The sequence below is a fragment of the Mauremys mutica genome, chromosome 7, assembly GCF_020497125.1.
Source record: "Mauremys mutica isolate MM-2020 ecotype Southern chromosome 7, ASM2049712v1, whole genome shotgun sequence".
Classification (NCBI taxonomy): Eukaryota; Metazoa; Chordata; order Testudines; family Geoemydidae; genus Mauremys; species Mauremys mutica.
In genome coordinates, this window is record NC_059078.1 from 94,955,332 (window position 1) to 94,978,022 (window position 22,691).

The window sequence follows — 22,691 nt, forward strand, 5'->3', positions numbered from 1 at the left end:
TAACTACAACATTAAGCAAGGAGTTACTGTACTTCAACAAGTATATTTGTGCCTAAGTTGATACAGCATTCGCAGTATCAACTATTACCATATAACTATTTCTCAGTTTGGTCTCAATGTTAGCTGTCTTGGTAAGGATTGGAGAGATTCCTGTACAAAGTGTATGTTCCAGAGTGGAGATAATATAAGTAGAAGAGGAAACTTTTTCCTATCTGTTTTTCTATGTAGCCTCCCCCCCTTCTGAAGCTCTGCCAAGCTGCATGTTAGTCATTTTTAGGCTAAGGGTTATGTTTCCGAATTTAAACAAAGTCCAGACTTGTATTAGGAAAATATTTAAAAGCTTCTTTAAGAAATGGATCTGATAAAGCAGCTGTTGAGGTGATGCCTGAAGTCAAAACCTTGTCATCAGACTGAGTTGTCTATGACAGCTACTTGCAGACATCCATTGTACAGGTACCACAGGGTAAAAAAATCTATTGTATGTAGTATAGAAACATTTGGAGTTGTAAAAGGCTTTATTTTTGCAGCATTTTTATAAAGACAAAAATTAGGGCTGACAAATTAAAAATCATGGTTAATTGTGGTTTTAATCACACTATTAATAATAGAATACCATTTATTTAAATATTTTTGCATATTCTACATTTTCAAATATATTGATTTCAATTACAACATAAAATACAAAGTGTACAGTGCTCACTTTTTTTATTACAAATATTTGCACTATAAAATAAAGAAAATAAATTTTTCAATTCACCTCATACAAGTACTGTAGTGCAATCTCTTTATTGTGAAAGTGCAACTTACAAATGTAGAATTATTTTTTAACTGCACTCAAAAACAAAACAGTGTAACTCTTTAGAGCTTACTAGAGTCCAATTAGTCCTATTTCTTGTTCAGCCATTGCTAAGACAAACAAGTTTGTTTACTTTTATGGGAGGTCATGCTGCCTGCTTCCTATTTACAATGTCACCTGAAAGTAAGAACAGACATTCGCATGGCACTGTTGTAGCCAGCATTGCAAAGGTATTTACGTGCCAGGTATGCTAAATGTTTGTATGCCCCTTCATGCTTCAACCGCCATTCCAGAAGACATGCTTCCCTGCAGCTGATGGCGTCTGTTCAGTAATGATCCAAAGCAGTATGGACTGACACACATTCATTTTCGTCATCTGAGTCAGAAACCACCAACAGAAGGCTGATAATCTCATATTGATACCTTCTTTGTGTTTTGTCAGATCTGCAATGAAAGTATTCTTAAATTCTTTCTGTGAACAACATATGCTGGATTGTCATCCAAGACTACCATAACACGAAATTTATATGGCAGGATGTGGGTAAAACAATGGAGCAGGAGAAATACAATTTTTCCCGAAGGAGTTCAGTCACAAATTTAATTAACACATTATTTTTTTAATGAGCATCATCACTGTGCTTTGGCATGGTGTCCGAAGCATGAAGCAGCATATTAATGTTTAGCATATCTGGCACGTAAATACCTTGCAATACCAGTTATAAAAGTGCTGTGCAAACGCCTGTTCTCACTTTCAGGAGAAATTGTAAATAAGTGGGCATCATTATTTCCCATAAATGTAAACAAACGCATTTGTCTTAGCTATTAGCTGAACAAGAAGTAGGACTAATGGACTCCAGTAGGCTCTAAAGTTTTACACTGTTTTGTTTTTGAGTGCAGTTATATAAAAAAAATTCTACATTTGTAAGTTGCACTTGCACAATAGATAGATTGCACTACATTATTTGTATGAGGTGAATTGAAAAATATTTTCTGTTTTTACAGTTCAAATATTTGTAATAAATATAAAGTGAGCACTGTACACTTTGTATTCTGTGTTGTAATCAAAATGAATATTTGAAAATGTAGAAAAACATCCAAAATGTAATAAATTTCAGTTGATATTCTATTATTGTTTAACAGCGCAATTAAAACTGCGATTAATTGGCAGCCCTACAAAAAGTACTTTCAGGCCAAATGCTGCATGCCTCTTCAGAGTTGAGATGTTTCCTAAATTAACATGTTCAGCTTCATACTAGTTACTGAGACCAAAGTGTGTGTGTGTTATATATAACACATACACGCAAAAGACCTTTCTGAAAAAAATTAGATAGTTTTCTCTTATTGGAATGTGAATATTAATATATACTACTTCTGTCTGAATCTGTATACTGTAAGTTGCATACTATATTGTAGATTGTTTTGAACTGTATAATTCTGTAGGAAAAATATTGACCATGTTTTGCCACTAATTTTGTTCTGAAAATACCAAAAATGAATAAGCCAGGATATTTTCTGAGGAAAAAAATGTATAGAGGATGCCTTCACCTCTCCTTCCCACAACCAGGAAATTAGTTTGGAGGCAATTTTTCCCCTTAGCTAGTGGGTTTAGTCTTTGGACTAACGGGTTTGGGGTAACTTTTTCCAGCCCCTGATTTCCAGCAGTGAAGATATTACCACTAAGATGCATAAATGTTGAACTTGTGTCGACTGTGACTTTATACTTAGAACTGATTTTATTAGCTTGACTTTAATTAACAGGCAGGAGCCAATTAATGTGAACACTAATTAATGGTTTGGATTGTTTTTGAAGTTTGGTTTCTCTTTATTTAGGGAGTAACTATTCCCAGTCAGAGACGCTATGTGTATTACTATAGTTACCTGTTAAAGAATCACCTGGATTATAGACCAGTGGCACTGCTGTTTCATAAGATGATGTTTGAAACAATTCCAATGTTCAGTGGCGGAACTTGCAGTAAGTACACTTTACTCCATATTAGTGGATCTTATCTGCTAAAATGTATAGGTACTTGAATTTGTGTATAGTTAACTTATGTAGTTCCTTGTTATTGAGGCAACATACTAATGCCATTACATAGCAGAGCCAACTTACCTTTTTAAGCAGTAGGATGTCTTAGCGGTATAAAGAACTCTGTTTAGGGTCTTGGAATCTGTTGGGTTCAAATCCTGGCAGGAGGGGGCTATGCACTCTTTCATCCTTGCAAGAGTTCCATGTAGTCTCTGTGGGATTTGTTTTACACCACCTTACAAACAGGTGCTGTTTCATTAAACTTTAAATTGGGAAACATTTAAAGTGGTTGAGAAGTTAAAAGTGCATTGTTCTGGTTGTTCAAAAGTCAATTTAAAACAAAGCAACATTACTGAAATAATACTTACTGCTGAAAAATAAAGTGTTGGTTCTGTGAATGGTATGTAGACTCTCAAATACAACAAGAATCCCCATGACTGTTGAACCAACTCATGACATTTTTCTTCGCAGTGGACTCTAAAATATGTGATTCTATTGGATATATTATGTCTGTTTGCTTCTTTCTGAAGGAAGGGCTTATTTCAGAGGCTTATAAAGTAATGTATCTAGTCAGATGTAAGTCTGTCTGGTTTGCGAATATGCTATATATTGGAAAGCAACTCAAGTCAGCTGACAATTTCTTCTTTAATGAAAATCTGTATTCACCTTTGTCTTTGAGACTGCATCTCAAAGTAATAACTGCATGGTAGCATGCATTCATTTTCTATTAATGTACAAAAATGTTGCTTTCCATCATTTCAATATTGGAATTACTGTAAAGGGCAATATACTGAAACTAATGCCATTGCAATACACAACCTGAACATACATAGACTTAAAAAAGTAACCAAGTGCAGGTTTTTATAGCGATACATAAAAACTAGCTTGATTTGCAGGAACAGGAAGGGAGGAGGCTGTCTGCAAACAAAGAAGAGAAACCACCAAAATGGTAAAGTGAAGATTGCACAGATATATTTGTAAATGTCTGTTCAGCAAAATTCAGGCCTCATCATACAAAAAGTTAATGCTACGTTTTTTTAAAATTATCCTTAGATGGCTTTCTACATTAGCAATCTGCATATAAAGTTTAAACCTGTACTTTTGGTACGCTTCTCTATTACATCTACTCCTGGTGAGTTAATGACTTAGACAAATGCATTGAAATACCACAATGTGTTTTTCCTCACAAAAGTGCGGTTTCTATGAGGTTTTAAATGCCATTTCAGGTAGCAAACCTGTAATTGACTACTTCTTGAATCTCTGCATGTTCGATTTGGACCTATTGTAATGGTATTAACTTCAATAGGTATAAAGAGCTAAATATTACCACCCCTTCCATGAGTTCTGAGGCCCCTGACTCAGCAGGATCAATGTGGCTTTTCTGCAGAAAGAGGAGTGGTGGCAGGATTTGAAGACCCTATATGTGAGGGTTTGAGCAAAGAGATGCAATTGTAAGTGTCATGCTATTCAGCCCTGTAGCTAGAATGCTCTGGCTGTAGACTCTACAGTTCTGAGGCTGCAATAATAAATTCAAAGTTGCTTCACAGTCAAGTTCCTCAATCCCTTAGATGCCCAGTGAACAGCCTGGATTAGGTATTAATGGATAGGATTTGACCTAAAGTGTGTTTCTGGTCTTAAAAGTGATTGTGATAAAGTTGCTGGATTTCATGTTTTTCTTTCAGTAATTTCTAGATCAAATATGCTTAGTTACAAGTAAAAAAGCTTTTCTAACTCCTATCCCTGCAGACTTAGCTTGAGTTAAAAGTTAAATTGCTAATGTTTTATGGATCATCGCTAGCAGTAAAGTTTCTGTGGGCTGGATTAATTCAGATTTCATAGCCCTGTTGTCATTGTCAGTGTGTCTGTACATTTGTCAAGGTTCACATTTTTGACATAGTAATTGGACTTTAGTTAACTGTTCTGTTTACGTGTAAATCAGAATAGAATCCAGTTTACTCTGGCACAAATGTTTTGGCTCTGCAGTGCAAACAGGATTAAAAGGTAGAAAACTTACTTTTGTCATTAAAATAAGCAGACGCTACTATAGGTGTCTTGAATATACAAAGGGATCAAACTATTAAGAAGTTGGCATTTTTACATAGTCACTTCTTACCATAATTTTATTATAAATTATAATGTAGAATAAACTTCTAAGCCTCTTACTGTGGTATCATAGGTTGAAATTCTGACATTATGAGAGTTACAGGATTTTACTAGGCAATGTTTCTATGCTTTAATGTTTTGAAAGCTCTTTCAGAAAAGTGGTTTATTTTCTTTACCATATCACAGTGGATAGTTCTAAATACATATTTTTAAAATCTGTTGTACATATTGTAAATGATGATCCTTTGAGTCTGTTAACCCAGGTTTTGAGAATTAAAAGGTATATTACTTGTGAAATAATACTCTTCTGTGTTTTACCATGCAGATCCTCAGTTTGTGGTATACCAACTAAAGGTAAAGATATTTACCTCCCCTTCAGGACCCCCTAGACGAGAAGACAAATACATGTACTTTGAATTCCCTCAACCATTGCCGGTGTGCGGTGATATCAAAGTAGAATTCTTCCACAAACAGAACAAGATGTTGAAAAAGGTTTGTTCTCTCCATCGAGGGAAATATTGTAAAGGTGCAGTGCAAGTGGGAACTGGGTGCTTCTGTTGTAGGGCTTGGGTCTATTAGGAGTTATTTTCAGCGGCGAGGGTAGCTGCAGAGTTGAAGCCTCTGACGTCTTGTTTACTAGTATCCTGACTCCTGCCACAAAACTAATACTGGCTAGTCTGAGAACCCTTTTGAAAGAAGGATAATGTGTGTGGAAGGTAGGTAAAAATTATGCTAGAGAGGTATGCATGCAATAGCATAGTTATGGGGATGCTTAACTGAAAGAGGCAGTCTTGTTCTTTATTTTAAAAAAAAAAAAAAAAGCCTGTACACTCATGTGCTGGATTAGCTTTCAGAGAAGCTATGGAGAAGCATCTAAAGTGCTAACAGGCATCTGAGAGCTTAGTTTATGCTCATCAGGAGACAGGTAAAATAAGTTTGGGTTTTTTTTTGTTTGACCTGTATAGGGGAGGGAATAGTTGAGGGCAGAAGGTAATGTTTAGATTAACTTGGTACACTTGCTTTTCACTCTTTTTTATAACCAATTCTATATTTAATTGATAGCCATTATTACAAAGTCACAATACAGGGGCAAGATTTGCTGCCCAGAGGAGCTTAAATTCTGAGTTAAGACAAAACATAAGAACAAGATACTGGAGTAGATTAGGAGACAAGAATGCAAGAGATTGTAAAGCAAAGAGATGCCATCATTGTATAGCCAAATGCATACATCTGATGTCTGTGAATAACATGTATGCAATACATTGTGGTGGGATATAAAGGTTTTATCAGCTAAATTTGTGGATGACTAGATTACTGACAGTTGGCAAAGCTACAAACAAATTATGCAGGTCATTCCAAACAAATGTTAACCTGTGTACTACTCCACCATGTATGCTGTATTCACTCTGTTACTGTTTTGCAATTGTGAATTTTAAACTTTTGTATTTAATTGGGACTATTTCTTATTTCTCACCTGTTAAACCAGGAACCTTAGTTCAGGAGAAGCTACACAGGGCTCAGAGAGCTATAAAATTTTTCTAGAAATGTTTAAAATTCCCTTTCTGAATATAAAAAGTAATGAATATAAGGCACACTGGTAAGTGTGGAGAAAGTAGCATCAAGGGGACTTCCAGTTGTATAGACTAATCTAAGAAAGGTGGACATGGGGGAAATAAAGAAAACCGAGGTAGGAAGGAGCAGTATCCTTGTCTTACTAGATTTATCTTGTGATTTCCTCTTAGAGTCTTAAAGTATAAGGAAATGTATTTTAAATGTAAACTTTAATTTAAAAAATTCTTATAATATTATATGTACACGGTTCTCATGCCTGAATCTTAGCTCTTTAAGCACAAGCTTGGAACCCTTCCTATTTTTTTTTTTTTTTTTTTTTTTTTTTATACCTTTGGGAGCAATTGGGTGAAGGTTTTAATGTAAGCCAGGCCTCCTACTGGTCATTTCATGCCAGTTCCTCCCTGGTATAATTGCTGTCCTTCCAAATTAATGTGAATGTTTATATTGCCTCTGGTCAGCCAAGGTGCCCCCCATGTCATCTGCTATTGCTTCAGGATTCTAGAGATTCTTGTTGAGTAACTTGTTAATCTTTTGTGCTTTCTTCCCGCACAGTCAATTACAATACTAAATTTGTAGGTTCCATGGCACACTTATCAGTGCTTGGATATTTGTTTTTTTCAGCACAAACCAAGAACCCTTTTCCGCCTTCCTCTGCAGCTTGAGGCATGGATCACTTGCAGGTTTAAACTAATGTAAATGGTGAATTCTCTGTAAGTTAAACACTTTAAACCATAATTGGAGGACTTCAGTACTTCAGCCAGGGTTAGGGGTCTAGGAGTGTGTGGGTGAGGTTCTATTGTCTGCAATGTTCAGGAGGTCAGACTAGAGGATCACAGTGGTCCCTTCTGACCTTAAAGTCTGAGTCTGAGAACCAGGGAAGACAAAACTCTGTCAAGAAATAAGACCCACTTCCCTGCTCAGACTGCTTCTTGCATCTGGCGGAAAACATCTCCCCATTGCACTTCAAGGAGAAATCACTATGGTCTGCTCCCCAAAACTCCTGTCCCGCTTCTTGATTGCTCTACACCTTGTGTAGACATTAACACGAGTGCAAAGTGGGTGTGAAGCACTACCATTCTTATTTTTGGTGTTACTTTGCACCTGTGCAAAATAACAGCACCCTAAGCGCAGCAAGTTTCAGCGCTGTAGAGTGCCAGTGTAGACAGTGCACAAGCGCTGGGAGGTGTTCTTCCCCCCCACCCCCCCCAGAGCGCTGAGACCACACAAGGTGCATTAAAGTGCTTCCACTGCAGTGCTTTAGTGTTGCCAGTGTAGACTAGCACTTAAGTCCTTAGACTTTGCCAAATTACAAACTTGCTGATAGCCTGCCCATCCAAGAGGTTAAGGAGTAGCAGAAGTAGTGTTTCACTCAAACTTCTCCCTGATGACTGGTGTAGACATTAATACCACAGTATCGTCTTCTCCAGCACCAGCACCTATAGACTGCTGTGATTCTCTGACCCCCTTGTAACAGCAAAAGCAGGGAGAAAGAAAAGTTGAATATTAGTGGCAAAAAAATAGGTACAGATAGTCCTGGTATTCCATTGCTGTGTAGGAGACACGAGTTTCTTCTCCTCTGCCATGAAGGCAGCAAAGTAAGGCCCTATAGGTCTTTTCCAGACCCTGAATTGCTTTGTATGCAGCCTGCATCTCAAACTCAACCTCAGGTCTTGTCTACGCTGGCACTTTACAGCGCTGCAACTTTCTTGCTCAGGGGTGTGAAAAAACACACCCCAAGTTCTGCAAGTTTCAGCACTGTAAAGTGCCAGTGTAGACAGTACGCCAGCGCTGGGAGCTATTCCTGTCATGGAGGTGGCTTTTTAGAGTGCTGGGCGAGCTGTCTCCTAGGGCTATGCTGCAACTTCACAAGCCATGCTGCCAATGAAACATGCCCTCAGACTGCAGCACCTCCCACTGAGAGGATTTCTCTCCCTTTAGAGAAAATCACCTGTATTCATGATGTCATAGGCTTCCAGAAATAAACCAAGAGTAGAACTTAAAAATAAGCACTTTCCTTCCAAGATTCTGGTTTATTTACACAGGCAGTCATGGAACCGTAGAGGGGAGTTGGGGCTGCCATCTCTGACACCTGCCCTTCCTGGGTATTAAAAAGAGATTAGGGAACACCTCAGATTCCTAATAAGACTGTCAAAACCTCCTTTTCACCAACCTAAAATAGTCTATGCTAGAGACCGTCCCAGTGTTTTAATCTTTCCTAAACATGCTAATCAAAAAGCTAACAAACTCAATACTGCTTGTTAACTGCTAGTGTCCTGGATCCCCCCTAAGGCTTCAGGGAAGGGTACTGAGATAGCATTTTTTGCCTTGTTTGATAACCACCACCTCTCCGTGGTAAAGGGAAGTACACCTGTGCTTGTTCTGGATCTGTGGCATTTGATACTACTGATTACCAAATACTCCTGTCCCAGCTGCAAGAAACTGCAGTGTTAGCAGAAGACCCCTGAAACAGCTCAATCCTTCCTAACAAACCAAACTCTATTAGTCATGGCAACACTGCCTTCGCCTCCAGAGTTCTGTAACGCTCCATAACATGGAGTCCCATAAGGCTCGGTAATCTTCCACTTATTATTCAGATCTCAACAGTGCACTGAGAGCTGGTGGAACAACACAAGCTGAAGTGCCAGCAGTACTCAGACATCCAGCAGCGCAACTTGTATGTCAGGTGTAGATAGCAAACTCCCAGTTTTCTCAGTACTCAGCTAAATTCAGCAGCTGGCTAAAGCAGAACTCAAGCAAGGTAAAGGAGATAGTAAGAGGGAAAGGCTTTGAACAACTTGTAGCCTCTCTAGCATTCTCCATTATCAAGAGCATCAGCTCTGATTACTAAATCAGTCCACAGCTTTTTATCTCTTCTGTGCTATTGGATCCCTAAATAGCATGATATAAATGCCCACTTTCATCCTTCATTGTCCACACTTTTTGAAACAAAGCTGGCCACAGTGGTGAACACAAGCTTTATTGTTGCAACCAATTGTGTGTGTGTGTGTGTGTGTGTGTGTGTGGCAATAAAGCAAAACAACCTGAAAGAGCTCCAACAGGCACAAAAGTCAGCAACACAGGTTGCTGTTAACACTTCATTGGTACTCTCCTTTGGACACTGGCTTCCCATTAAAACAGAATGTAGTTCAAGCCTTCTGTTGCTGATATTCATAATCCTCCATGGGATTTGACCCTTACTAAATCATAGGTTACCTCTCTTCATAGCCATGATCTCCCATGAAACTATCATCCAGTTGGTGACCTTTAATAGGAGCTTGCACTTAAACTGTGGAACTCCCAAAAGCGGTAACAGTGGCCATAAAACTGGCAGCTTTGAGAGAAATACAAAATTTGTGTCATCTTAGCCTTTCCTCAGTTTCTTTGCACACACATTTATGAACACACACATGCCTATGAATACACAAGACCCTGTAACGCTAGTTAAGATAGTTCTATTCTTCTTCGAGTGATTGCTCCAATGCATTCCAGTTAGGTGTGCGCGCCGTGCGTGCACAGCATCTCGGAACTTTTTTCCCTAGCAACCCCGGCGGGCCGGCTGGGCGCCCCCTGGAGTGGTGCCGCTATTGCGCTAAATATATACCCCAGCCGGCCCGTCCGCTCCTCAGTTCCTTCTTACCGCCCGTGACGGCCAGTTGGAACTGTGGAGTGCTCTTCGTTCTCCACAATCCCTAGCATTTACATCTCTCTTGTATATAGTTAGTTTAGTAGTTACAGTTTTAGATAGTGAGTTAGTGTAGATAAGGTGAAAGGGGGGGGTTTCCCCTTTTACCTCACCCGGTGCGGGCTCATGCCCAAGGCACCTGGCTTTAAGCCCTGCGTGGCGTGCCAGAAGCCTATGCCCATCGGAGACCCGCACGACGCCTGTCTCCGTTGCTTGGGCGAAGGGCATAGAACGGACAAGTGTTCGATCTGCTTAACTTTTAAACCGCGGACCCGGAAGGAGCGGGACATCCGCCTGAAGCAGATCCTAATGGAAGCGTCGCTTCGACCACCGGCACCGTCCGCGCCGGCACCGCGAACTGACTCGGTGCAAAGCGCACCGGCGGCGCCGAGCCGCTCCACCTCCGCGGCGCCGCCGACGCAGAAAGCAGCTAAGAAGTCGCAGCACCGCTCGCTTTCGCCCGCGAGAAAGCAGAGGCTGGCGAAGGCAATAGCGCAGGCTAGCGCTGAGGGCTCGGCGCAAGCAGCTGCGCTCCTGGCAGCTCCTGCGGTGCCCGTACACAAGCCGCGCACCGGACCCTTGACTCCGGCGCCGCAAGGGCCGTCGAGTCCGGCGCCGCCACGCTCCCCGGTACCGTCCGAGGTTGAGCCCCGGCTGCCGTCAATGCCGGAGACGTTCGCCTCCGCGCGAGAGCTCATCAAGCTCATAGAGGCACCAGGCCTCCGGCCCCCGGCACCGCCGGTGCGGGCTGTCGTGTCGGCGGGGAAGCCGGCGAGAATGACCCGGCCACCGTCCCTGGACAGGCCGCATGGACGACGCTCCCGGTCCCGTGGCAGGTCTCCATCCAGACGCTCGCGATCTCGGCACCGCTCGACTTCGCGGTACCGGTCGCCATCTCAACGCCGGTCGCAGTCCCGGTACCGGTCGTACTCCCGACGCCGCACGAGATCCAGGTCGCCATCGCGTCGGCGCCATCAGAGATCGCCGTCCCGGCACCGCTCCCGGCACCGCGACTCGCGCGGACGTTCGTGGCACCGTCGGTCTCAAACAAGGTCAAGCTCCCGGCACCGGTCGAGCTCCCGGCACCGCGGCGGACGTCACTCCCGGTCGCCTTCCCGGTACCGGCCGGAGCAACCGCGCACTTCTTTGCCTCCCGGGGAAGGTCGGGCCCATTCGGCACCGCACTCTGCGAGCGCGTCGGCACCGTCATGGCCTTCTCGACCCGAGTCGGTCGCTTCTGGCGCGGACGGATACGGACTCCTGCCGCCCACCCCACGGCACCATCCTCAAGGGGCACAACCGTGGGGCTTTTGGGTTCCCTGGGCCCAGTACGAGGCCCAGGGGGTGCCTTTTCCACCAAGGCCCCCCGCGTCAGAGCGCAGAGTCCCAGAGGCGAAGGTATCCAGACCGGCCCCTTCGCCACCGGCGGCGGATGCTGTAGCGTCGGAATCCCAAGGCCATGCGCAGCCCGCACCCTCCGACGGACACGTGGCAGACCCCTCTTCGGAGACGGTTGTCCAAGGGTTGTCCTCGTCCTCGCCTGATGAGGCGGTGGCCGGTGCAGCAACTAAGGAGCTTCCCCCCATTGACGTGAGAGCTCACCAGGACCTCCTTCATCGTGTGGCGACGGCAATGGCCTTGCCCATAGAGGAGGTACGCGAGGACGAGGACCCTATCACCAACGTGGTCGAGGCTGACACGCCGGTGCGAGTTGCACTTCCGTTTGTACAGACGGTGCAGAAGAACGCCACCGCTATCTGGCAGACGCCAGCGTCCGTGCCCCCTACAGCCCGTGGGGTTGAGCGAAAGTACTCTGTCCCTCCCACGGGCTACGAGTACTTGTATATGCATCCGACCCCGGACTCCTTGGTAGTCCAGTCAGTTAATGACAGGGAGCGGCACGGTCAACCGGCTTCGGCGCCCAAATCGAAGGACGCGAAACGTATGGACCTGCTAGGCCGGAAGGTCTATTCTGCAGGAGGCCTGCAAATTAGGATTGCCAACCAGATGGTCCTCCTCGCCAGGTACGTCTTCGACATCCTGACGTCCCTGGCGAAGTTTACCGAGCTCCTGCCGTCAGCCTCCCGACAGGAGTTCACGGCCATGCTGGAGGAGGGAAGGAGGTCATCTAGATCCTCCCATCTCAGCCGCCCTCGACGCTGCGGACTCGGGGGCGAGGACCTTGGCCTCCGGAGTCACGATGCGGCGTATCGCCTGGCTGCAGTCTTCCACCCTGCCGCCGGAGGTCCAATATACGTTGCAGGACCTTCCCTTTGACACTAAAGGGCTGTTCTCTGAGAAGACGGATTCTAGGATCCAGTCTTTAAAGGACGGTCGTATCGCAATACGCACGTTAGGCATGCATACGCCAGCGACGCAGCGTAGGCCATTCCGTCCGCAGCCCTCCAGACCGGCCTACCAGTCCCGGTATCGCCCTTACAACAGCCGACGTCCGGCCCAAAATCGCCGTCGTCCATCCGGCAACCGCCGCAACCAGGGCCAGGCCGCTTCGAAGGCCCCTCAGGGGGCCAAACAGGCCTTTTGATGGGACGCACGAGGACGGCCCATCACTCTCCCTACCGGATCCTTCCCCTCTGTTTTGCAACCGCCTTTCCCGTTTCTTTTCGGCGTGGTCCCGCTTAACATCAGACAACTGGGTGCTCCAAACAGTCCAGTCGGGATACCGCCTGCAATTTGCTTCGCCCCCGCCTTCCCACCCACCCTCCCTGTCCCTCTTCAGGGACCCCTCTCACGAGCAAGTCCTCTTACGGGAGGTCCAGACTCTGTTGAGCGTGGGTGCCATAGAAGCAGTGCCTCAGGACAGACGGGGCAGGGGATTCTACTCCCGGTACTTTCTCATCCCCAAGGCGAAAGGCGGGTTACGTCATATCCTGGACCTGCGCGAGCTGAACAAGTACCTGCTCAAGCCCAAGTTTCGCATGGTCACTCTGGGGACCATCATTCCCTCTCTGGATCCGGGAGACTGGTTTGCCGCCCTCGACATGAAGGACGCCTACTTCCATGTCGCGATCTATCCTCCCCATCGTCGTTACCTTCGGTTTGTGGTCAACGACACCCACTACCAGTTCGCAGTGTTGCCGTTCGGACTTTCCACCGCCCCGAGGGTGTTTACCAAATGCATGGCGGTAGTCGCCGCAGCCCTCCGACGTCGTCAGATGCACGTTTACCCGTATCTCGACGACTGGCTGGTTCGCGGTCAGTCCCGGCAACTTGTGATGGACCACATGTCAGAAATCCTGTCTCTCTTTCGGCGGCTCGGTCTTCTCTGTGTTGATGAGAAGTCCACTTTGATTCCGTCGCAGCGGGTGGAGTTCATCGGAGCGGTCCTCGACTCCACGATGGCCAGAGCCTGCCTTCCTCGCGCTCGGCACCAGACGATGGTCTCCATCATCCGGGACCTCGTCGCCTTCCCTACCACAACGGTGCGCTCCTGCCTTCGCCTCCTGGGCCACATGGCCTCCTGCACGTATGTCACCGCATACGCGCGGCTCCACCTTCGGCCGTTCCAGTCGTGGCTTGCATCGGTGTACCGGCCACACCGGGACCCCATCGACATGGTGGTCACGGCTACCAGAACGACCCTCGAGTCCCTCATCTGGTGGCTCGACCCGGAGGTGGTGTGTGCCGGAGTTCCGTTCCGCCCTCCTCGCCCGTCTGTCACTCTGACCACGGATGCCTCGGCACTCGGTTGGGGGGCCCATCTGGGCGATCTCCACACGCAGGGCCTGTGGTCAGTCCAGGAGCTCGCCCTGCACATCAACGTTCGCGAGCTACGCGCCATCTGCCTGGCCTGTCGCACCTTCTGCACCCGCCTGCAAGGCCGTTGTGTGACAGTATTCACGGACAACACCGCCGCGATGTTCTACGTGAACAAGCAAGGCGGAGCCCGCTCCTCCCCCTTCTGCAAGGAAGCGATGCTCCTGTGGGACTTCTGCGTGACCCACTCAATTCACCTGGAAGCATCCTTTCTTCCGGGAGTGCGGAACACGCTGGCCGACCGTCTCAGCAGGTCGTTCCTCTCCCACGAGTGGTCTCTCCGTCCAGATGTCGTCCACACTATCTTCCGGAGGTGGGGGTTTCCCCAAGTAGACCTCGCCTCCAAAGAGAACAGGAAGTGCCACCGGTTTTGCTCATTCCAAGGTCGCTCGCCAGGCTCCCTGACGGACGCCTTCCTTTATCACTGGACGGATCGCCTCCTCTACGCCTTCCCTCCATTCCCGCTCGTGCACCGAGTGCTCCTGAAGCTTCGGAGGGACAGAGCCCACATCATTCTAGTGGCGCCAGCCTGGCCGAGGCAGCACTGGTACACCCTGCTACTCGAGCTCTCCGTTCGGGAGCCCATCCCCCTGCCGTTGTGGCCGGACCTCATCACCCAGGACTTCGGCAGACTCCACCATCCGAACCTGCAATCCCTCCATCTTACAGCTTGGTACCTGAGTGGCTGACCCACGCGGAGAGGGGCTGTTCTGCAGCGGTTCAACAGGTCCTGCTCGAGAGCAGAAAACCCTCCACTCGCTCCACTTACCTGGCGAAGTGGAAGAGGTTTGCACTCTGGTGTGATCACCGAGGTCTTAATCCATTCCTGGTACCGGTCCCTACCATCCTGGACTACCTCTGGCACCTTAAGGAGCAAGGTCTGGCGGTCTCCTCCTTGAGGGTTCATCTAGCAGCGGTATCCGCCTTTCGTCCCTCCGTGGAAGGTTGGTCCATCTTCTCGAACCAGATGGTTTCCCGTTTCCTCAAGGGCCTGGACCGCTTGTACCCGCCGGTGCGGCGCCCTGCCCCGACCTGGGACTTGAACCTCGTGTTGGCCAAACTAATGGGTCCTCCGTTCGAGCCCTTGGCCACGTGCTCCCTGCTCTACCTCTCGTGGAAGACGGCCTTCCTTGTTGCCATTACTTCAGCGAGGCGAGTTTCTGAGCTTCGCGCTCTAACGGTTGATCCGCCATACACGATCTTCCATGGGGACAAGGTACAGCTGCGCCCTCATCCGGCCTTTCTCCCGAAGGTGGTGTCAGCATTCCATCTCAATCAGGAGATCTTCCTCCCGGTGTTCTTCCCGAAGCCGCATGCCTCGCCTCGGGAACAGCACCTGCATACTCTCGACGTTCGTAGAGCGCTCGCCTTCTACATCGAGCGAACTAAGCCTTTCCGGCGTTCGCCTCAGCTATTCGTAGCGGTAGCTGACCGCATGAAGGGAGATGCGATATCCTCCCAGCGGATTTCCTCATGGGTCACTGCGTGTATCCGGACCTGCTACGAGCTGGCTCACGTACCACCAGGCCGCGTCACTGCACATTCGACGAGGGCGCACGCCTCATCTCTGGCCTTCCTGGCCAACGTCCCAATTCAGGACATCTGTCGAGCGGCCACATGGTCTTCGGTGCACACCTTCGCCTCCCACTACGCGTTGGTGCAGCAGTCTCGAGACGACGCAGCCTTCGGCTCTGCGGTATTACACTCCGCCACGTCTCACTCCGACCCCACCGCCTAGGTAAGGCTTGGGAATCACCTAACTGGAATGCATTGGAGCAATCACTCGAAGAAGAAAAGACGGTTACTCACCTGTAGTAACTGTTGTTCTTCGAGATGTGTTGCTCCAATCCATTCCAGACCCGCCCTCCTTCCCCACTGTCGGAGTAGCCGGCAAGAAGGAACTGAGGAGCGGACGGGCCGGCTGGGGTATATATTTAGCGCAATAGCGGCGCCACTCCAGGGGGCGCCCAGCCGGCCCGCCGGGGTTGCTAGGGAAAAAAGTTCTGAGATGCTGTGCACGCGCGGCGCGCACACCTAACTGGAATGGATTGGAGCAACACATCTCGAAGAACAACAGTTACTACAGGTGAGTAACCGTCTTTTCCTGCAGATAGAAAGGAAGAAAGTTTGAAGTGCTCAAATACTAAAGAGATGCTCGAGGTTGGAGGGGAGACAAACAAAGGGAGAGAATAGAGAGGGAAGGCAAGCATTTTGCATTGCTTACAACCCCACTTGCCTTAAACTAAAAACCATGTAAAGTCTTGATCACTAGCAAGACCACTGCCATTGCCTGCTTCAAGAATGCTTCCATCAGTTTTTGCAAAGTTGTTCTATAGTCTTTTAACCACAGATTTAGAAAGCATCCATCATTGCTTACATTTGGCCTCCAAAAAAAAATTCCAGTTTAGACTGTCCATGCTTTAGACCTTGCTTCCAAGGTAGTGGAGGCCACTCTCCCTTCACCCAAGAAGATTGTTTTTAATGATATCCCTTACTGTTCAACTGAAATTTTTTTCCTGGTGTTTTGCCCCTGGTTTCTGTCTTCAAGTACAGTAGAATCTCAGAGTTATGAACACCAGAGTTACAAACTGACCAGTCAACCGCACACCTCATTTGGAGCCAGTAGTATGCAGTCAGTCAGCAGCAGAGACAAAAAAGCAAATACAGTACTGTTAAATGTACACTACTTTAAAAAAAAAAGAGAGAGCAGCATTTTTCTTCATAGTGAAGTTTCAAATCTGTATTAAGTCAGTGTTCAGTTGTAAACTTTTGAAAGAACAACCATAACATTGTGTTGAGAGTTACAAACGTTTCAGTTACGAACAATCTCACTTCCTGAGGTATTCGTAACTCTGAGAACTGGTTCTGTAGTTGGCAAGCCACAGAACCAGTTTCTCCTCCCTTGGTTTTCACACCTCAACTGCTAGAACAGGGCCTCAACCTCCCTGATTGAACTAACCTCGTTATCTCTAGCTTACTTCTTGCTTGCGTATATATACCTGCTCCTGGAAATTTCCACTACTTGCATCCGACAAAGTGGGTATTCACCCACAAAAGCTCATGCCCCAAAATGTCTGTTAGTCTATAAGGTGCCACAGGATTCTTTGCTGCTGTCAAGTTATGTGACTGTTAAATAGTTCCTTATAAGAAGAGGGATTGTTAAATGACCCTAGCATTAAAAGTGGTGGAAACATACCACATAGCAATCTTAATCTTTTAAGAGTACTGTGTGGACACTGAGTGTCAAAATTAAAATATTTTACATTTGCAATTCTAGGAAGAAGACTTTACATTTTTCTCTCTTAATTTATACCTATTTTAAAAGCTCCAAGGACATGTACAGGATAAAAAGTTTAAAGAACATTGAAAACTAACACGTCAAATGGACACCTTCCTTGAATAGCCCTACTATCCACACAGGCAAAGGATTAAAGATGTGATCAATTAGAGATGGAGATGGCCATCAGTAGAGCCCATGCAATTCTGCAGATATCCGCTTTATACCCTTGGATATCCGCAGATCATTTTTCCGGATCACAGCTTGGGTGCAGATACATAATTTGTATCTGCACAGGGCTCTGCAGCACACACTCACCCAAACAGAGCGACTGTCACCCAACCCTCAGGCTCCAGCTGGGCTCTCTGAATTGTGCAGCAGCAGCAATAGCCCACTGGGCATTCTGGGAGTTGTCATCCCCTGCTTGCTTGGATGGAGGAGCAACTCCCAGAAGGGAACATGACCGTGTGCTCCTGTGCAGTGAGCCAAGCGCAGCTGTGTGTTAGAGCAACTGCAGCTGCGTGGGGTGTCTGAGCACTAATGGGAAGGTGGCGCTGCACACAAGGGTCCAGGATATAGTCTCCCTGCCTGGAGCAGGGAAGACGGTACAGCAGGGGTGGCGGGAGGTCCCTGGGGAGAAGTGGGTGGTGCTTGAGGGTTTGGCACAGCCCTGCATTACAGGTGTGGGGTGACCTGTGGAGCTGTTAGCAGAGCTGTGCAAATCCGCAAATATCTGCAGTTGTTTGCATCCACGGACAATTTATGTGGATCATGGATCAAATGTAGATAAAAAATTTTGTATCTGCACAGGGCTCTAGCCATCAGGGCATAGCATAAAGCCTGATCCAACAGATTTGAGCTCAGAGCGACCAGGGGAGTGGACCAAGTTCCAAGAGTGACTTCCCCCCAGTTCAAACATCTTAATCTAGTGACTGTTCACCACCACCTCAGCTAATATAAAATGTTGGCCACGTAGGAGAGTTTCTGTCCAGTATTCAGGACCCAGACAATACATGACTTTCAAGTTGTGGATTTCCATCTGTAATTCCACCTGGAAGCTAAAGAAAATGAATGCAGCCTTTGGAGTGATGTATACTTGTTTGATATTGCTGTTTGAGTGGGGATCCATGTTCTGCAATATATTGAGTCTTCAAGGCTAACTCCACTTGCAATGCATTCCAGTAATCCAGTTGGGAGATCCACAAAGGCATAGATGATGTCAGTGAGGTACATATTAGAGGACAGTGATAATTCTCTAGCTAATAGTCAAAATTGCCTTTTTATACAATCATTACTATCTGACTCCCAGTTAGGGATCTGCAAATCCACCCTTGATTTCAAATTTCCTTGAAGGTGGGTATATCCTCTCCATAATGACAGGAATACACAAGCACAGGAGGTTGTTTTTATGCAGATCTGTATGCAAAATAGTAATGGAACAGTTGCAGAGATTAAATACAAGGCTAGTGAAAGATTCTTGCAGCATAAGGAATGCTGAGTTGGTGAAGAGCCACCGTAGCTTCTGTGCCACCCCCAACCCTTCCAAATCATCAGCACTGTGGTGTGGTCTGGAAGGGTTGGGCATTTTTTTTAAAAAAAATTTTGTTAGAAATATATCTAATTCCATCATAGTTTCATTTCTTCAGAAGGAGTCCAATCCCAGTTCTGCTCATGTATAACACCATTCAATGCTTGGGGGTTGTTTTTTTTTAAGACCATTGCTTTTTTGTGGGGACACACCCCTCCCCTCCTCCCATTTTGCCAGGTCATTCTTCAGGGTAACTATTATGGGAAGGGCTGTAGCAATATTAAAAATTGCTCTGCGTTTTGCTCTGAAGGTGGTAAAATCCATTTTGAGTTTTATGTCGGGGGCGGGAGGGGGGGAATTCAGGAGGGAAGTACATTTGTCATGGTGGGCTTCAGGGAGAGAAGCAATCTGAGAGAGAGTCTGGACCCAGACATTAATGGCATTGAAGATCTGGTATTGGTTGGCCAGTATGGAGGAGAAAACCAGATGTGGACATAACCTTTATAACCCCTTAATATATGTAAAGTTTAATAATATCTTAACTTTCATCAAAGATTTAACCCAGTAAAGGATAGAACACCTTTATAGCTGCTTGCCTAGGAATGTGTGTGAAAAAACAGGCATCTGCAATAGTGTCTCACAACACCTCTAATTAAAATCAAGAGCATAAATTATCGGTACTTACTAGTTGTATGTTACATCAGTGAATGTATAAATCAGTCTGAGACTTGGATTTAATATTTACGTCTGTTTGCATGTGCACATTGGAACACTGCAGTGAAAGATAAACTGGTTTATACTTTTTTGCAGGTAATAACTATTCCCTGCTTACTGTCATTTGGAATGCTTAAGAGAGAATGTTTCAACCTTGATTTGATCAGTAGATATGCCAGCAAATATAACTGGGCATCTCGATAAACATTTACATTACTTTCCTTTCTTTTCAGAAGGTCTGCAGATACTTTTTCCAGGGGCTGACCTCCTGTTCTCTCTCTTTCCCCCTGCCCTCCCCAGCCATCTTAGCAAACACTTGCTTTTAGGTGATCTACAGGAGGGGATAAAATTAATCCTTTTCAGATATTTTCTGTATTGACGGTGTTCTTTCTTACCAAAACTTTTTTCATAAAAAATTAAGAAAAGCAAAATATTCTGTTTAATGGAACAGTACTTAAATTACAAATATTAAAACAAATGTCCTTCACTGACTATCAGTGCTACTGATCCAAGTAGCCTGGTAAGGATTGTCTGTCAGGAAGCAGCTACTGTATGTATCTGTGTACAAAATAAATGGTTGTTTTATATGCCTAGTAACTCTTTTCTTGGCACTTTTTGCTACTTGCACTAAGTTTTTAATCTCCCATTTTATATATTTGGCCATTTAATGTATTGAAGCCTTTTTGGTTTATGAAAGACCTTTTTAAAAAAATTAAATTATTTGATTACCTGAGGAAAATCCATGTGGTGATTAATATAGATAAGATCCGTATGTTATGTAGGAAGACTAATGAAAATCTACTTCCTGACAGTTCATGTGCCAATGATGTAGTATTGTCTAGATTTTTATGCCTTTCGTGGTTTGGTATTGTTAAACTCATCAATTTTTAAAAAACAGATGATGCTTGTATTCATATAAGATAATATACCATCTGTAAATACTAAAGCAAGCTTGCTTTTTCCCACAGGACAAAATGTTTCACTTTTGGGTAAATACATTCTTCATAGGACTGGATGAAAATTCAGACAAAGTAGAAAATGGAAGTCTAGTTGGAGATCAGGAACTTGATGGTATTTTCAGCACAGAACGCTCAGATAATGACAAGGAATATCTAATCCTTACGTTAACAAAAAATGATCTAGATAAGGCAAATAAAGACAAAGCCAACAGATATTTCTCTCCAAACTTCAAGGTCAGTATTTTTTAAAGAGCATAGAATAAACAGAATTTTGAAGAGCTGCGTGTAGTTATTTTATATATACTGCATTATCAAAACATGTTCATCTAGGAACCATTTGTTACATAACTTCCTAGACTGAGGCAAGCAATATATCTGGATATGTCATTGCTTAAGTTTATCTGTTTTTAAGAATTCAGTAACTGATACTAGAATTACTGCAAAAGGTGGTGGTAGATTTTCAGGAGTTAAGATATCATTTTTTTTTCAATTGTAACTTTTGTCTTTAATTCTGAAGTTTCTTTGATCAACTTACACAGCATAAATTATGAATATGGTCATGGTCTGAAAAATTAAAACACTCAAACTTGACAGATCTACACTAGCAGCAAGTAGGAAACCTCAGGGATATAATAGTTTCTATGCTGCTTGTATTTCCATTACAATATGATGGGGGCTAATTTAGCTACAATGAGTCAGGAAAAAGATCTTGGAGTCATCGTGGATAGTTCTCTGAAGATGGTCCACGCAGTGTGCAGAGGCGGTCAAAAAAGCAAACAGGATGTTAGGAATCATTAAAAAGGGGATAGAGAATAAGACAGAGAATATATTATTGCCCTTATATAAATCCATGGTATGCCCACATCTCGAATACTGCGTACAGATGTGGTCTCCTCACCTCAAAAAAGATATACTGGCACTAGAAAAGGTTCAGAAAAGGGCAACTAAAATGATTATGGGTTTGGAGAGGGTCCCATACGAGGAAAGATTAAAGAGGCTAGGACTCTTCAGCTTGGAAAAGAGGATACTAAGGGGGGATATGATAGAAGTGTATAAAATCATGAGCGAGATGGAGAAAGTGGATAAGGAAAAGTAATTTACTTATACCCATGATTCTAAGAACTAGGGGTCACCAAATGAAATTAATAGGCAGCAGGTTTAAAACAAATAAAAGGAAGTTCTTCACGCAGCGCACAGTCAACTTGTGGAACTCCTTACCTGAGGAGGTTGTGAAGGCTAGGACTATAACAGCGTTTAAAAGAGAACTGGATAAATTCATGGTGGTTAAGTCCATAAATGGCTATTAGCCAGAATGGGTAAGGAATGGTGTCCCTAGCCTCTGTCAGAGGATGGAGATGGATGGCAGGAGAGCGATCACTTGATCATTGCCTGTTAGGTTCACTCCCTCTGGGGCACCTGGCATTGGCCACTGTCGGTAGACAGATACTGGGCTAGATGGACCTTTGGTCTGACGCAGTCCGGCCGTTCGTATGTTTCTTTCATGGGCTGACAAGTGGATCCACCAGCTCTACCCTAAATATTTGAGTTGAGTTCCTTGGTGTGCAGGATTGCATACACTCTGCCTCCTGTCTCAGCATTTGTTCCATAATCTGATTCTGTTCATGTCACTCGGAAGCTTGTGTTTTAAGTCCTTGTCTCCACTAAAGAAATGTCTGGTTCCAAGAACCCTTTGGTACTCTTATCTTGCTTATAAAACTTTTGTTTCCACACACACATTCTGCAAATGACCCACAAATGAAGGAATATGAAAATTATGGGGGATCTCAGAACAGTGTGACCAAATATTGTTTGGATTAACTTGCTTTTAGTAGTTTTCTGGAATCTATTGCTCTGGGAGCTGTTTGAAACCAAGGAGGTATTGCAAACGAAAAGGTTTCAAAGAGTGGTAAAGAATGGTGGTGACATGGCTAACTGCAGCGATTCAGAATACAAATGATTGATGCCCGTACAGAACCACTTGTGCTTAAACCAAGTCTAGTAAATTAATTCATTTCAGTTCCCAAGTGTAAACACAACTGTATTTTATTAATTAACACTGTCTACTTCAGAGTCTTCAACCTTGTTTTAAGTGAATAGACATTACTGAATCCACATGGGGAGTGTATTTGTGGAAGAAGGTGCCATTTCTATATACTGTCTTTCTAGCCATAAGACTTCTTTGAACTGAGGATGCTTCTGCTATTTGGAAACATCACTACAATATCCATCTGTTTTAACCAGTATTTAATACCCACTG

At 44.9% G+C, this 22,691-nt stretch overlaps 1 protein-coding gene across 1 annotated transcript in view; it reads left to right on the top strand.

Annotated features, from left to right (window-relative positions):
• The window catches only part of PTEN (phosphatase and tensin homolog), a 70,577-nt gene that overhangs the window by 46,070 nt on the left and 1,816 nt on the right, over nucleotides 1-22,691 (top strand). Inside the window, exons 5-7 of the mRNA XM_045023799.1 lie at nucleotides 2,627-2,768; nucleotides 5,251-5,417; nucleotides 20,444-20,668. Coding sequence (XP_044879734.1) covers nucleotides 2,627-2,768; nucleotides 5,251-5,417; nucleotides 20,444-20,668 — 534 coding nt within the window. The remainder of the gene's footprint in view (nucleotides 1-2,626; nucleotides 2,769-5,250; nucleotides 5,418-20,443; nucleotides 20,669-22,691) is intronic.